The sequence below is a fragment of the Protopterus annectens genome, chromosome 4.part0 (assembly GCF_019279795.1).
Source record: "Protopterus annectens isolate FY-2018-M chromosome 4.part0, PAN1.0, whole genome shotgun sequence".
In the NCBI taxonomy this organism is placed as follows: Eukaryota; Metazoa; Chordata; order Ceratodontiformes; family Protopteridae; genus Protopterus; species Protopterus annectens.
This window is the reverse complement of record NC_056733.1, coordinates 1,152,280,876-1,152,298,780: the sequence shown is the minus strand read 5'-3', so window position 1 is coordinate 1,152,298,780 and position 17,905 is coordinate 1,152,280,876. Positions and strand designations below refer to the sequence as shown.

The following is a 17,905-nucleotide window of genomic DNA, read 5'->3' as shown; positions in this document are numbered from 1 at the left end:
TGGTCTAAACCTTACACTTTTATAACTCATTACTAAGTGGATAAGGCCTCCAGGGACAGAGCTTCATTTGGTTCTGTGGTTCTGAAGAGTGTCTTCCGTGAACCACCCAAGATCAGGGTGCTAGGGAGCTACCCATCAGTGATGAATGAATGGCGAGATTGAGCAGCTTCACATAAAGAAGTTATGTACTCACCATAACGTTCCATGTGAATTGTTCCATCTTGCCTTCATTCTCACGTCCCTCCCTCCTTCCCCCTCCTGGCTGACAGTTGACCTGGAGGCTGTCTTCATCCTGGTTTTTCAATGTGTATTCATTGCTAGGCAGAGTAATTATTGTACTATTATATGGTACGCAGCAAACAAGGTCTGAGGTAATTCCAGCAGTGCATTGTGGGATAAGGGGTGGGGTCTCGAGCTACTGGAGAACTTGGAGCTTGCTAGTCGGCTCTGTGGCTCTGAACCATCCATGATGAATGAAGGCGAGATGGAACAACTCGCATGGAACGTTATGGTGAGTACATAACTTCTTTTTTTATGGATTTAAAGGAAGCATCTGCCTTATGAGCGGCACATTTAACTGCAGCTGTTTTCTTTCATAACAGTAATGCATTTAACAATTTTTGGACAAATATGGCATTTTTGATCATGGCCCCTGCAGAGGTTAAGTAACCTCTCTTTTTTTCCACAGTGTCTCAAAATTATGGACTGCTTTAGAAGCATATCTAGAATCACTAAAGATATTGACAGTTTTAACCTTTGCCAATTTACAAGCTTCAGTATTAGCTACTAATTTAGCTACTTTAGCCGAAACATTTTCCTGTAATTGTCCAGTCCACAAAATATGGTCAGTGGTGCAAACGGCAAAAGCAGCTGTTAATTGTCCATCTTTTTTTTTATATGGAGGATCCATTGACAAACAAAATTAAGTTAGGGTCCTGCAGAGGTATATCTCAGAGGAAGCAAATTGTTGACAACAAAAACACATTCATGAGGTTTACCCTCATCAGCAGTGGGAATGAGAGAAGCTGGATTTAAAGGAGGGCATCTAATAATTTTTAAAGAAAGATTATTGACTAGAGCTAGCTCATAAAGATGTTGTGTTTTAGTTGTTAGTAACAAGGCGTCAACAGAACATGGAACTACAACAAAAGTATGACCCAGAATAAGTGTTGCTGCCATGTCAGCTAGCCAGATGGTTGCAGTTACTGCTGTGAGGCAAGGGGGAAGGGCAGCTGCTACTGTGTCAAGATTTGTATTGTAATAAACAACCGGTCTGAAGCCACCTTTTTTGTGTGTGTGTGTGTGTGTGTGTGTGTGTGTGTGTGCGCTAATAATCCTAATGCTGCCTTATTACATTTACAACAGAAAAGAAAAAAAAAACACTTTAGTATAGTCTGTCAGTCCTAAATTTGGAAGATCTGAAAGGAGAGATTTTAACTGAGTAAAAGCTTGTTCATGGCATGGCTGCCATTGAAGGGGTTCGGGGATGTCCATTTTTAACAGTTTTAATAGAGATTTAATAACGTCAGCATAGTTAGAAATCTGTTGCCTGCAATAGCCTGCCAAACCAAAGAATGCTCTAAGTTGCTTTAGAGTTGTAGGTCTCAGTGCCATCTGTTTAGCTGCAATATGAGAGTGTAAAATATGTTGTGCATTTTTAGAGATTAAATGTCCCAAATACTGAATCTGTGGTGGCCAAAGCTGGAGTTTAGATCAGTTTACCATAAACCCTAATTTAGCTAGCTTAGTTAGAAGGAAAACAGTATCAGTCTGACAGTCATCTAAAGAATTGGACGCTATGAGTAGATCATCTACGTACTGTACTAAGATATACCCACAAGGTAACTGTATTTTGTTTAACTGCTTTTTTATTTATTTTTTTAACAGTTTGAGTGATTTGACATACCCTTGAGATAAGCGTGTTTGTGGATTGTTGCTCTTTATATGTGAATGCAAACAAATACTGGCTATCAGGGTGTATTGAAATAGAGAAAAGGTGGTAGCAGAAGGAGGAATTAGCTCTAAGAAAAGTTGCTGGATTAGGTATGCCAGGAAAAGCAGGCATGACTATGATATTTACAGCTGTATAAATCTGTAAATCTTTTTTTTTTTTTTTACTGGCAGAATGGGTGTGTTACGGAGGCTTTTAGAAGGAACAGTTATACCTTACTGTAACAATGCTGAAATAACTAGTTCGATTTCTGCTTTTGCTTCTGCAGAAAGAGGCAGAAAGAGAATACTGTGCCACCATAGGGCTCATGTAGTTTTAAGGTAATTTGTACTGGTGTGGCATTTCTAATAAGTCTCCACCTCATTTTCATGGGTTGCTCATAGCTGTGAGGGAACTGCATTTAATAATTTTACATCTGACTGCTGAACAGGTTTTTTTTTTGTCAGTAAGGAGAGAAAAGAGAATCTCCTCATCCAAAGTGCTTGTAACTGCACATTTGCATCACTGGAGACCCATTAGAAATATTTAAATATCTTTCATCCGGCGTGCAAAATATTGTGAATTGCAATTTACAAAGAAGATCTCTACATGATAAGGGTTGTGGAAGTTTCAACAAGGAAAGCTTGTTGATCTGTCAATGGTCCCAACTGAATGGGGACTGACACTGTTTTGGGGTAGTCCAAAGGGACTCCTGATACCCTGACTGCAGGTACTGAGGTACGGGACAAGGGAAGATTTCTGGTAGCCGATGCATTTAACATTGACCTGTTAGCCCTAGTATCTGTTAAAAAGGGAATATTACTGTTTTGGACTTAGATATTAACAAATGGACCTTTTTGATGTACAGGTACTAGAGGAAATAGTTCTGATTTCTGTTCATGGCTGTGCTATTTATCCTTTTGCCAAACTGGTGGCTGCCATGGGGTATTTTGTGTAGAAGGAGATTGTTGTCGAACATTTTGCAGATCTCACGGAGGCATTTGGCTATTAAATGAATTAGTACACTGGAATGGTGCATCTACTGGCTGCAAGAAGGAACAGTTGTCCCTCCAGTGATCATTTTTTCCACAGTTAAAGCACAAATTTGAGTTAGGTCCCTGCCCTGAATTTTTTTTTTTTTTAACAAAAACAGCTTTATTAAATTATCACATATGACATAGGCAATCTTACATTTATATTAATGAAAAACAAATATTGACAGCACTTTAGTTGCAAACATTATGCATCACAGACATCATTGAAACAACTGTAGTTGCAAACATTATACATCACTTGTAATCTATCCAGTCATCGTCATTTAAGCATTATACAGCTCATTCAAATACTGCCTTCTTTTAAACCTCGTTCCTTCTCTGCATATATTGTTCCCACAGTTCCCATTTTTTTCCTATGTAGTTTGCTCCTTCTCTTTTCTAGAGATCCCAATTCCAGTTTACTGCTAGTAAAGTTGGTTTAGACTTTGATTTCCATTTTTAGTAATTGCTTTTTTGGCAGCCAGCATAATTAGTCTCAGGAAGGCTTTAATATGTCTAGGCAACTCCAATTGTGTATCATAGCTCAAAAAAACTTACATGTCTAGTCAGTCCAGTCTGCTGTCCCAGCATCCCCAACAGAGCAGTCCTCAAGGAATCCTTAAATTCTGCCAACTCATTACACTCCTAAAAAAATAGGTTCGCAACCATCTTTTTCTTCCCTGCCCTGCTCTGAGAATTTTGAGTGTTGTTGGCCTCTCTTCCTCCTCTATTTTTGTTTATAGCATTAAGCTATTGGAGCTGTAAATTTAATATTTTTTTATCACTTCTCTTGTCATTCCCTTTTCTCACGAGTAAGAATATCTGCTAAACATTAAACCTGATTGACAAGTTTATGAAGCCCCAAGCTTGGCCAGGTTAAGCAAACCTTTTTTACTTGGTCACAAATAGGAGGCAACAAGCCGTTAATGAAACCAGTTGAGAGACTACTCATTGCTGGACCTTCATTGGGTTCAGTATAACCTGAAAAAGCTTGAAAGTGTCTGTTATATGCTGTAAATAAGATTTAATGGACTCATTCTGTCTCTGTGAGACTGCTTTTATTCAAGACCAAATGGGTACAGGTGGATACACAGCAGTGATAGCCTGTAATAAGTCCTGGACTCCTGGATCGCATCTGCCTCAGTATTTTGGAGAATAGGATTGGGATGTTGACATGCTCCCAAATGTGTTTAAATACATCAGGTGGAATGGATGTGTCAAGTACAGCTCCAAGATCCTCTAAAGAAGGATTTTACAGTTGAACATGCCCTTTTAGGATCTTACTGGAGAGGGTCCAAAATAGTTTGGAAATCAACTGCAGACCAAGGATGGACCACATTTATAGTGGAAGGCGCTGCTTATTCCCTGTCATGGGCCGGATTTGGGACTTGCCACATGGGATTCAGTTGGGTAGCTGGAATATTTGCATTATCATCCTCTTTCTCTGAAGAGAAATCAGTGTCATCTTTGTCTGTATTAAGTTTGTCAGGGACAAAATAACTGTTCCCATTTATAATTCTAGGAAATTGAGTAACTAAGCTATGTGAGCGTAGCTTATGCCATCTAGGAGGGTAAACCAATACTGCTTTTTTATGACATTTTGGAGGGCTCATGACCATCATGGGTTATGTTTTTTCAGGTCTTTGAGGTATCTTAGACCATGTACGGTCTGAGACGGAAGAAGATGACGAAGAAGAAATGTCAAGTTTGCTAAGGGAAAGGGGCAGCTCAGGAGATTGAGTCATCTGGCTGGTGGAGGGGGACAACTTAAAGGTTGCCTTCTCTGAGAAGGTGTTGGAGTAGAAGCCCCTAAGGTGAAAGAAGAGACAGCAGAATTCTGCTGTTTAGGAGGGGATGGTGGTGCATTATAATGTGGTGGTGGTGTGGTGGGCAAGACCAAGCAGACATCTTCAGATGACTCACCGCAGCTAATTTTTGAAGTTTCCTAAGAGCATAGAACCCATAATCCCCCTGCCCTTGATAATTAGAACGTTGAATTCGGTTAACTGTCTTATTAACCATTTGTAATTGCATTTTTAACTTAGCTGCATTATGTTTTAAACTACAAACAATAGTGTCTTTTTCTCTATCCTTAGATTCTACCTGCCATGCATTAAAAGCTGACCAGCAGCTGGCAAGGACTTTATTGCCTTTTCTTGTAAGTCTTTTTTTGCAAATTTAACAAAATATCTTTATCAAAAGTTTCTGCAGGTGGAAAAATCAATATACCATCATTTTTAGTAAGTTCATGCCACTTGTCTAAATAGAGATAGCTGTCTTTATTACAATTTTGATACATATGCTTAGCAGGAGTACTATACACCATCTCTTTCCATGTACCCACATGCACTCCAGTTGTAAAGAAAACTTGCAATGAAAATACAGAGATTCAAATATTCTACTCGCATACTAAACCCACATACATACAAAACTAACACTTACCTGTGGAAGTGTGAAGCTGTGCCAAGACTGAAAGTTCTAAAAAGAAAGGTGCAGTTGTGAACTGACACCACATAAAACACACTAGACAGAAAACTTTCAAGAGTGCCCAGTAAAGTGATCTTCTGTAGAAGCAGCTCCTGGCGTTTTTGAAAAAATCTGAATCTTAAAGCACAAGCTGTTAAGGTTAAATAAAATACTTTAGTCGTAGGCAGAGTTAAGTACAAAGTACAATTTACTTAAAAAGAAAAATAACTCACATGTATGGGAGATAGCACTCAGGAATTCATTTCTTCCTGATCAAAGGAATTCATTGCCTTATCAAGGAAATATTTTTTTCTGTAAGAACACTGCTAACATTCAGTAGACAAGAACTGAACAGTACATTTTATTTCTTGGACCATTACTACATATCCAGTAGGAAAATGGAAGTTTAGCAAAAATACATTTTCTACTTCTTATCTACATTTTAACCTAGTAAGGAATAAGTTTCCTTATTACCACGTACGCCAACCTTCTGAAACACATGAAGTTTCATTTTAACCCTGTACACCTACTTTTCCTGACAAACCAGGTGCTGTCTGACTAAACTGTTCTTCTCAGTCAAATTCTGCTTTCTCTGAATCTTTCCCTGTCTCCTCCTATTTGGGTAAAGTTTACCCAAGACTCCTGGGTTCTTTCCACCTTTCACCATGGTTTAGAAATCTCTTCCCCCTTTTTGGGTATTCCTCAGCCTCCTCAGGAACAACTGCCCTTTATTCCAGAGGTGCTTCAGGGTTTTGTTGGCTCAAGGAGCAATTGATGAAGTTTCAACTTCTCAAAGGGAAATAGGTTCATAGGTTGGTACTAGACTATCTGCCCTAGGGCCTATACAAACCTAGCCATAACAATTCCCTGGCTATTTCTTCCCACACTATTTACTTTCCTGAACCCATCTAGCAGGGCGACTGACGTGATCCCCGGGGTGAATTTCCATTCTCCCATCCAATCATCAAGGTTCCTTTTGAAGAGGCGCTCTGCTTGCCATGTATGGGCAGTCTAATCCAGAGTCTGGGGAGTCTCTGGGTCAGGAACCTATCCCTCCAGCATGTTTTGTTTATTGTGATGAGAAGGTTTAGATCCCTGGAGCGTGTGGCTCTGAGGGATTGGGATTTCTTTAAGTGTAGCATGTCCAACACCTCTGGGTTTGACATGGCCGTGTATGTTAAGCAGAGATCACCTCAGAGTAGACAATATGCGACAAAGTATCTGGAGTCTTTTAAGGCGGTCAGCATAGGGCATCTGCATTTAGGCCTATGATTCTTTTAGTGAGGTACTTCTGCGGCCTTTCCAGTTGTTGCAGATGTCCTGAGAGGTACATACCAAATGGGGCGTTGTATTCTATAATGGGTCTAATGAGGGATGAGTACAGTGGGACAATTACCTCTTTTTTTCTGGATGAAAAGCCCTTAGTGATGAGGTGTGCCACATAGAAGGATTTTCTGACTGTTGTGGCGATGTGGTTATTGAAGGTGAGACCACTGTCCACCTGTGTCCCTAAGTCTCTTATCACACTTTCGGTGTTTAGTGTACTTTATTTTTATTTATTTATTTGCAGTTGGTTTACCAGGATAGTCCATTGGGCCTAAAAGAACCCGTTTTCAATGGAGTCCTGGGGAGAAAAGCTCCAAAAAAGAACAGACATACAGAATATGTACATACACTTGAAAAAGCTCTTAATGCAAACTAACAGACAAGGAGAAAACAACAGAGCTAAGCTACTTATACAATGTAAAAGAGAATACAGTCATTACTTTTGCATTTGAGGTACATTCAAAAATGCGAAATATTAGATAAAGTACAAAAAATGAGAGGTGAGTTAGGGCATTAAAGAGGTAGGATTATATTGTTGTATAGTGTGGTTAGATTTGAAGAAAGTAATAAGTATATAGGCTTTGTTGAGTAGGAAGTGAATGAATGGAGGATGAAGGATGAAGGGTTCCATATTTTTATGATGGATGGGAACAAGAGCATTCCCAGTGGGACGTAAGATGAGTATGAAGAGATTTTTTGAACGAATAAAGATTAGAGATGGTACGAATGGACGGTGGGAGTGAGTTCCAAAGACGAGCTATGTTAAAGGATAGTAGGTTTTTGCCTGGGGGGCGTTTTGTACTGCCACCTATGTGGTAATTCATGGGTACATGTTTTTTCCCAAAGGGGATAACTATACATTTCTTGGCATTGAGCTTGAGCCCATGGCTCTGGCACCAAGCATCTGTTTCTGTAAGGCCCTTTTGTAGAGTATCCACATCATTTTGGGATTAATAATGGCTCCCAGTTTGCAGTCATCTGCGAACTTTGTTAGCCAGAGTCCCTTAGTGTTGGCCTGTACTTAGAGAAGTAGATGCCAAACAAGAGAGGTCCCAAGACTGAACCCTGAGGTACTCCACTTGTCACTTATCTGGAGCTGGATTTGGAGTCAGTTACTTTTACAGTGTGGGTTCTGTCAGTAAGCCAGATGGCAACCCATCGAGTGACGTAGGGATTAATGCCCAGCTTAGTAAGTTTATCTATGATTCCAGAGTGGGGGATGGTGTCAAATCCTTAGCGAGGTCTAGATAGGTTGTGTGGACTGCCTTACCTTCGTCCACTGCTCTGGAGACTGATTCGAAGAAGTCAGTCAGGTTCAGGTGACAAGATTGGCCCTTCACAACCCAAACTGGGTGGGGTCCAGTGTTTTAAGGTTGCCATTGTCTTTGTTTATAAGTTCCATAATAATACGTTCCATGGCCTTGCAGATCAGGATCGTCAGACTGATGGGGTGGTAGTTCCCGGAATCCAAGGTGGATCCCCCCTTGTGGAGTGGGATAATTGTAGCTGTGCGCTACTCAGTGGGCACGAAGCCTGAGGTGAGGGTATGATTAAACACGACACTTAGGTGAGTTGCCAGTTCATTTTGTAGTTCACAGCCCGGGATGTCATCTGGTCCCATGGATGCTGTATTATTAGCTTTAGAGAGTATGTTTTTTACCTGTGTGGTCGTTATTACCAGAATTTGGCAATCTTCCGGTATTGAGATGGGCCATTTAGGGGGTGAGAGGGGGGTGAAGTTGGCACTGAATCGATCTGTCAGGATATTGGCAATATCCTTGGGTTCAGTATATTTAATGCCATTCTGTTGTAGCTCAGAGCAGATATGAGCATTGCCATTTAGATTCTTGACATAGTTATAGAATGCCTTGTGGTTGTCTTGGAATCTTTGGCAATTTTATTTTCGTAACTAGCTTTGGAGGATATTATGAGGGAACTAAGCTTCTTACTGAGGCTGGTAAGGGAGTTTTTTGCAACCTGGGATTTTCCTCTTTTCTGCATCAGTTTCTTCCTTTTGTTGTAAAATTTGTTTATGGCAGGGGACCACCAGATTGACTTCCTTTTTTTGGAGGAGAGCATCTTGGTTCTATTTGGGATGGCACGATTCATGCATGAGTGGATGTGCTTGTACAGTACCTTAGTGTAGGTCTCAGCAGTCGAACATTCAGTTCCTGTCTGCATGAGTGTCATGAAGTTTGTAACTTCTGACTTGAGTAGCATGAAGTTGGCTTTGGAGAAGTTTTTCATGGAGGTTTCCTTACTGGGGGGTGGGGGTGGGATGTGGATGTTAAGGGTGATTAGCTTATGTTCTGACCTGACCAACGAGGGGGTGGCCATAGGTGTGGAGCATCGATTTCCCATGTTGGTAATGACCAGGTCTAGCATGTTGGAGCCCCTGGTGGGACTATGGATTAGTTGATTCAGGCCATTGGAATTTATGAATTCCAAGAACCGTTGGGCAAAGGTGTTGGTACATGAATAGTTTTCCCAGTTAATGGAAGGGTAGTTGAAATCACCCAGTATTAAGGTGTTTTGTTGTATATTAATATTTTCCAGCATGTTTAGAAAGGTGTAGTGAGAATCTTGGGGCATGGTGGGGGATCTGTAGCAAGCTGCAATTTGGACTGCAGTCTTACCTAGTGTTAGTTGCACCTGGAGAATTTCAGACGCATTGTGTTGGGCCACTAAACTGGTGGTGTGAATATCCTTGGTGAATATGGACACTCCTCCTTTATTGTTTCGATCCTGGTTTGGTGACTGAAAAGTGTGGTAAGAGTTGTAGCCTGGTATTGCAGGGGTGCTCTCTGGAGCTTTGAACCAGGCCTCAGTTATTGCACAGATATCGATGTTCTCCATTTTTAGGAGTGCCTCGAGAGAGTGCATTTTGAGGTTTAGACGTCTTGCATTGAGTACCATTACCTTCAGATTTTGCATGCTTATACCTGTTACGGTGGTGACTTTGTCCTTTGAACTTTGCCTAAAAAGGCACTATAGGGGTGGCAAGAGCCTTAGCCAGTAACCTGAATCCCAGGGGTGACAGGTGCAAACCATCTCTGGCAAAGCATCGTGGTCTGTCGATCATGTCGTCCCAGGCAGACAGGTACTGGATCCCCATTGAATGACACCCGAAGCTTAGCCAATTGTTGAAGTCAGTCATTTTGTCCTTATATTGTGGTATCATTCTGGGCGAAGGCAGGATGTTACTCAAGGCTAGGGTCATACCTGCCTGGGCCACATGATCCGAGAGCTCTTCCATGTCTCTTTTCATGTAGTCCAGGGAGGTACGCCTCAAGTCATTCACTCCAACATGGACAATGACAGAGTCATATTTGTACTTGTTGTGGTGTGACTTGAGTGCATAAGTTATGTGGCAGTTCCTGGCACCCGACAGGCAGCTCACTGTAATTTTCTCCTTGTTCAGCCTGGTGAGTGGGACATCAGTGTGCCTGACTATAGAGTCACCTATGACTAAAGTGTTAGGTACGTTGTCTTGCCTTAGGGGCTGTTGCTGGGTGGCACACTGGTGTTGTGAGCTATGTGACACTTTGGTTGTGATTGGTGTTTGTTTGCGTTTCAGCTTCGGAGGTCCTTGTTGCTTGGGCAGGTTACAGTTAAAGGCCTCCGCAAATGTGGATTTAGTGTTGCTATGTGTGGGTGTTAGTGATGTGAGTTTAGAAGGGCTATGTGTTGCTTGAGGTGTAGTGCAGGTGTTAACCTTCTCTTGACTGTCTAGCACAATATTGGGTGGAGAGAGCTTTGCTTCCAGTTTGATCACAGCCAGAGAATTTCTGAGGGCTCTGGGTGACATGGCTTCCACCATCCCTATGCTCCCACTAGTCAAGTTCCACATGAGAAAACTTCAGTGGTTTATAAGTCTCTGGCTTCAATAGTCTCATCCTTTAGAATTTCTAATTCCCCTACTTTCATGCTTCAAGCTGGGACTTCACTGGTGGATTCATCAGCTGTCCCTCAAACCAGAGCTTCCTTTCCAAACTCTTGTCCGTTCTCAGGAACTTTTCACAGACGTCTTGTACTTAGAATGGGGGACCTCCTTTGGCCCTCTGAAGGTTCAGGGCCTTTGAGTGCTTTGACAAAAGAAAGACCACATCAGTTTCAGTGATGAGGACTCTTTTTCTGGCTTATCAGGCTTTCTCTTTTTCGTCCAGGGCCTCTCAAGATTCTAGCAGACAATGCCATGGTGATGTGATATGTGAACAAGTAAGGGGGTGACAAGTTCTTATCTGTTATGCAGGTTAGCTGTTCAGGTTTGGGAGCTAGCTATCCAGTAACAGGTGACCCTTCAGGCAGTTTACATTCCCTCAAATCAGAACATAGTTGCAGATTCTCTGAGCAGGTCCATAACACTATCCCAGAAGTGGATGCTTCACATGGATTTGTTTCTGGACATTGTCCACCAGTGGAATACTCCTCAAGTAGATCTGTTTGCCTCCCCTCTGAACAGGCAAGATTCCTTTGTTTTGTGCCAGAGTCCCATCCCATCTGGCCTGGAAGATGGATGTCCTCTCTTTTTCTTGCAAGGAGATGTTTCTTCATGCCCCCCCCCCCTTCCTCTCATTCCAAAAGTCCTGTTGAAGATAAAACAGGATTCTGTCAAAATATTTTTGGTGACTCCCTTTTGACCCAGACAACATTGGTCCACTCTTCTTATGCATCTTGCCAAGGGCTGTCATCACAAGTTACCTCACAGGGTAGACTTGCTCACATAAGAAAAGAGATCTCTCATCTATCCTCAACTATCCACTCTTCAACTGACATAGTGGGTGATAGGGTTTTGATCCCCCTACAAATACCTTTTTTCTGAGGACATGCTTTGGGTCCTGCAGGAGGCCAAGAAACCCACTACTAGGAAATCCTACTTATCGAAATGGAAGAAGTTTTCTGTCTGGTGTCTTTCTCATAACCTAGATCCGCTTTCTGTGGATGTTCCTTTGGTTATTTGTGTGAATTGCTTATTGCTGGGTTGGCATATTCTTCGGTTAAGGTCCACTTGTCAGCTACCTTTGACTCCTCCTTTAGCCTCTAGATTTGAGGTCAGACAGTTAAAGGCGCCCTTCACATTAGGCCTCCCAGGAAGCCTGTCCCTCCTCCTTGGCACCTTAATATTATTTTATAAAAAATGACTCCGGCTCCTTTTGAGCCTGCTGCTTCTTTAAATTCCTTACAGCATTGTTCTTGGAAGACTGTTCTTCTTTTGGCCCTTACTTCTGCCAGATGGGTGTCTTAACTGCAAACCCTTATGGTGGTTTCCCTTTTTTTAGTTTTCCATAATGAGAGGATGTTCTTCATACTAATTCCTGTTTTATGCCCAAAGTGGTTTAATGAGTTTTGTCTTTATTATTCTGTTGATTTACCCATTTTTTCCCTTCTCCACAGTCTGCTAGTGAGAAGGTTTTGCACACTTTGGATTTGCATAGACAACTATGTTACTATTTTGCTAAAACTAAGACTTTTTGTAAATCTGAACAGCTTTTTGTTTCTTGTCATCCTAGATCTTTAGGCTTGGCTGTTTCCAAGCAAACTATTTATTCTTGGATATCTAAAGGCTTTTCTTTTTGCTGTTCTTTTCATGGAAAGAGCCTTCCTTCTTCTTTTAAAGCTCCTTCTACTAGGGCTTTATCCTCTTCTGGTGCTTTTTTCAAGGGTTTGGATACCAGTTCTATTCTTGAGGCATGAATCTGGACTTCTCTGCATACCTTTACGAAGCACTATAAGTTGGATGTGATTTCTGCGGCCAGAGCTGTTTTTTCCAGGGCCATTCTCCATAGCTTCCTGGAGGGCTGTGCTGGCCCATCCTCCTCCCTGAGCTTTTACACTCTCCCTGTTGTAAAGAATATTGTAACAGTGATATGAAAGAACATAGTACAGATGTGTAAAATCGTACCATAACAGTCAATGTCCTTATCTTCAGTGTTGAACTATTTGCTTCCTCCCTCTGGTCCTTTTCTCCTCCTGGATGTGCTTGTTACCTATCTCTTTCCTTAGACTGTCATTCCTACTGCGGATATTCAGTTCTGAAGATGGTACGACCGGACATTACCTTTATGTCCTACGCTGTGTGTGGGGAGCATATGTGTGAGATATGGAATACCTTTAGTAACCAAAAGGCTTTGGTACACTGGCCAGACATCAGGCTGCCCTTGGCAGGGAATCCATATTATAAAGAATACTGCAACAGTGGAGAGAGGGACATGTACTGTTATGGTAAGATTTTAGTTTTCTTCTGTGCCTACAGAAAAACAGAGTAAGGGCCTGTTTCCAAAAGACTTGCTCATAGTGTAAGTGACCTAATTCAGTGTAAGGCCTTATCTGTAAAGCAGGCTTACATCAGAGTAAGTCACATGCACTAAGAGCAAGTCTTATGGAATCTATCCCTAGATGTGCCCAGTGCACCGCATTTTTTAACTGTGTGTTCTTTTAATGGCAACAGTTAAACCTGCATGTGACTACAGATTGCCACAGATGATAAATGTTGGGCTAGGGACTAATGTTCACCCTGTATAAATCCCACATGTAATATATTTCTGCTTTAACTAATGATCTTATTCAAACATTTACTTGCTAAGGTAAGTACTCAAAACTGCACTCTACCTGCAGAATAGTCATTAATAATGTCTTAGAAAGCAGTAACATAATCAGTTTTTCCCATCAGTCAAATATCAATCAGTGGCATATTTTCTGCATATTATTAACATTTTTAATATGTATTCTACAGGATGCCAAACCTCTGGAGGTCTATAGTGTGGAGTTTATGGTGGACAACTCCCAACTGGGATTTCTAGGTAAAGTACACTTTTAATTACAATCAGCTTAGTAGAGTGACTGATGGGAGGGCAGTTGGTGTGGGTATAGTCTTTCTGTTTTTTGAGTGCTGAGCTGAGAGGACCCACTTTGTTATATACTAAATTGTAGCCTGCAAAGAAACAAGACAAGTTTCTGTGTATTCTAGATGATTTTTATTAACATTTTCTATTAAAAAATCATTTATTTTTCCAGGTAGCACCATAGTTGCCAAAATGTAGTTTTCATTGTTTATTGCTTATTTTTTATTTATTCATTATTACCTTTTTGTAGATAACATCATAGTCATCAAAATGTAGTTTTATAGTTTACTTCCATGACTGATGACACCACAGAGAGTCACAGCTATTTTTACAATTGCAAGCTGTGTTCTTGTTCATAGGGCCACAGACATATACTAGGTTAACGACCACCAGGGCTTTTATAAGCCTGATTGTGCAAACCAACTCAATTGTGTCTCTATGCATCATGAGCATTTACTGTATTAGGAGGGGTTATCTTAGTAAGGAAGTAAAGTTATCAGGGGAGTGGTGTTAATTTGGCCATAGTTACTATCTGCATCTGTCTGTCAAGGTTACAGTTAAATAGAGTTAGAGATGGACTTTGCTTCACATGAATTGAGTACCTGTTCCAGAGCATGGACATCTTCTGTGACGCATATCTGTCTTGCAAACGTGTCCTGTTTATGCTGCAAACAAAATTTAAATCGTTGGATTTAGTGGCTCTGATGCTGTTCATTTTGCTGATGTGCAAAAGGTCCATCAGAGATGTATCAGAGGTTGCCTTGTATGCCAGGCATATCTCACCTCTTATTAACCTTTAAGAGACAGACTAGAGAGTGCTTTAAGGTGGTCTGTATAGGACAATGAGTTTATATCCTTGATTCTCCTGGTAAGGAACTTTTGTCAGTATTCCAGCTATTGCATATGTCTGGTCATATACATGCCGATGGGGACATTGTAATCAATGATAGGTCTGATAAGGGCCAAATAAAGTGGCACTATGACTTCCTTGGACCTGTATGCCATGCCCTTGCTTATAAGTTGGGTGACAGAATGATTTCCTTACTACTTTGGCCACATGTTGGTCAAAGGCTGATATCCTTGACTACTGGGTCAGTGCTTAGGGTTATCTTATTAATGAAGTAATTAGCGTGTGGCCGTTTTTCCAAAAGGCGCTATAGTGCAATTCTTGGCATCGAGTTTTAATCTTTGACTTTGGCACTAGTCATTTTTAGACCATCTTGTAAAATGTTTGGATCATGCTTCCAATTTGCAGGCATCTGTGAACTTGGTCAGCTTAAGACCCTTGACATTAGCCTTTACCACAGAGATGTAGATGGCAAATAGGAGTGGTCCCAACATGGAGGCCTGAGGTACCCTACTGGTAACGGTCTCTTAGTGGAGGTGACCTCGCCAATCCTGACTTCCTGGGTACTGTTTATGAGAGAGCTGGCAATCCAGCGAGTTATGTGGGGGGTTTATGCCCAGTTCAGTGAGCTTGTGAACTGTATCTGAGTGGGGTATTGTATTGAATGCCTTAGCCAGGTCCAGGTCCCCAGTTCCAGGTAGGCAGTATGCACTGTTTTCATCCATTGCCTTTGTGACTTTCTCAAAGAAGTCCACCAGGTTTAGTAGGCATGACCTTCCCTTGACAAAGCCAAACTAGGTTGGGGCCACTGTCTGAAGGTTGCCTATGTCTTTGTTAAACAATTACATGATAATTCTTTGCATGGCATTTGCATATTAGAGTCAGATTAATAGGGTTGTAGTTTTCAGAGTCAGTTTACGGTCCATCCTCGTGAAGTGGGATAACTGTTGCAGTCTTCCATTCTTGTGGCACAAAGTCTGTTTTGAGCCTATAGTTGAAAAGTGGCTCAAGTGGGTTTGATAGGTCATGTTTTGAGCTGTTTATGTGGCATCCTGGGAAGTTATCCATGCCGATTGTTTGTTTTAAATATTTCAAACCAGGGCCGTTTTGTAGTCAAAACTTAGTACATGTACATTCATAGAAATTGTGAATACATTTGTGTTTGTAAATCTTAAAATATACATTTTTAGACAAATAAAAATGTTTAATTGCATTATTAAAGAATCCTCTTCATACGTCAGTGATACAGGCATATCGAAGAGGTAAGGTAAAAACAAGTAACTGAGTTCTATCCCCTTGCATTTAAGGTAATCATTTGTTGGACTGATAATTCTCATGGTGCTGCATTGACAGATTTACATGTCTCTTTGCAAAAACAGCACAACAAATTTAACATGGATGATTCTCATATCCATTTGATTAATAATAAAATATTAGGTTTTAGCATACTGTTCTTAATGCGTGATTCCCCAACAGATTCATGATAGCTGTATTTTTTTAAAAACTTTTTAAAACATTTCTTAAATTCCTTCCATTAAATATTGGCTGTTTTTCATTTTCTTATGAGTTGTATTTATTAATGTGATAAATGAAAATAAAAGAGAATAATGGAAAGAGAAATAATTCATTTATTGGTTTATTTTATGGGGAATTCAAAATTATTAGCCTTAGCTGAAATACAAAATCTGAAGTAGTTAACTTAATTTGATTATCAACCTGTGGGTTTCGGATCCGATATGGATCCAAGCTGGCAGCTTACCAAGCTAAAGATCCAAGCTCCTCCCACTTACTACACTGCAACCTCCTTCCAATCCTCAAATATCGTTTGCCGCGGCTTCACCAGCACGGGATTCTTGAGCTCCAGGCAGGTAGAGTTAGTTTGTTAGCAAATTTTTTGATCTGTGTGGTTTGTGTGAGTGTTTAAATAGTTAATCCCTTTTCTCACTTTATCCTCAGGCTTTGCGTTTAAAAAAAAAAAAAAGTAGTAAAGAAGGAAAGTTTTAGAACTTTCACCCAGTGTAGTTCTCCCCTTCCTGCCCTTGGCGTGCATGTGTGTGTGCTTGGCTAGTTAGACTAGTTGGTGAAATATGTCAGAGACACAGAAACCGACGTTTTCTAACTGCACAGAGTGTGGCCATGGTCGCTGGCCGATGGTCACACTCTGTATGTGGTTTGTCTAGGGGTTCCTCACCTCATGTTGGGCTGCAAGATATGTGCAGCATTCAACCCCCCCGGGCCCTGTGGGATCGCAGGACCAAGCTGATTCTGGTGAGTCTTTTGCCTGCTGAATCAGCCACCTCTTCTGCAGCGTCTTTCTCAGCCATGGCTGTGGCTGTTCAGGCTTCCTGCCCTCCTCCCCTGTCTGAGGACTCCCACTCCCACTTCCAAACAGGGTGAGAGAGAGGCCAGGAAGGAGAAACACAAAGAAAAGGAGAGAGAGAGAGAGACAGGGAGAGGGGTCGCAAGAGGCAAGCGGACTCTGATCTGTCGGCCCTCCCTGCTAAAGTGATCTCTACTCCAGACAAAGTTGCTAGGCTGTCTTCCCTTCATCTCCATTCTCCATGATTCTCCCCGGAGCCGGAGGAGAAGGCTCGGCCTCCTTCGAGGTCGTCATCGCATCGGCCTTCCCAGCCGATGTCGGTGGTGTCCTTGAGATCCACAAGTAGCCTCTCTGAAGCTGACATGGACCGGATGATAAGGTTCCTGCAAACTCAATTGCAGATGGGAGTGTTGCTGGCTCCCCCCCCCCAGCCAGAGCGGGGAGTTCGGCTGCGACATTTGCCCCGATAGCTCCTTCTCCGATCCACCCCCGGGTTTCGGAGTCCATGGATCCGAGGAGCCTCGGAGTCACGGGTTCGACGCTGATGATTCCTCCAACCTCGATGCCAGCCATGCCCTCGAGTCTGTTGGATCCACTGTCAGATCCGAGCTGTCGGATCCGAGGTGATGTGTGTCGTCGGCCCCGTTGTGGTCGGGGCATACCATCCCTCTGGGTCTGGCTGTTCCGGCCTCGGCTCCAATCCCCTTGTCGGATCCAAGGGGCACAGCTACCCGCCCCACCAGTTTCAGGGAAGCCAGTTCCCCTTCGGCTTTCAACATTGTGCAGAGGGTTCTCTCTGGAGGATCGAGACCCCTCACACTTTCTTCAGAGTCCGCTCCTGCTCCCTCACAACTGTTTGTCTTCCATCATCCAGTCCTCCCAGGGACAGCCTGTGTTTGATACACCCCAGAAGGTTCCCCTTGTGGAATATGAGACTGTTTGTGAGCCTTCCCCGGAGAATCCCCCCAAGGAGGCCCCTCTCAAATGCCAGTACAAGAAGAGGCACATGGACTCCCCTGAGTCCCTCACTGAGGATACCGACTTGGAGGAAGGGGAAGGTTCCCCCATATCACTCCCCGAAGACATCTCCTTCAGAGACATAATGGAAATTCTTCCCAGAGGGGGGCTGGTTTGCCCAAA

General features: G+C 42.1%; 1 protein-coding gene across 1 annotated transcript in view; it reads left to right on the top strand.

Moving 5' to 3' along the window:
• CPSF1 (cleavage and polyadenylation specific factor 1) overlaps positions 1-17,905 on the top strand; it is a 2,236,766-nt gene that overhangs the window by 2,035,494 nt on the left and 183,367 nt on the right. Inside the window, exon 33 of the mRNA XM_044069873.1 lies at positions 13,490-13,556. Within this exon, the coding sequence (XP_043925808.1) occupies positions 13,490-13,556 (67 nt within the window). The remainder of the gene's footprint in view (positions 1-13,489; positions 13,557-17,905) is intronic.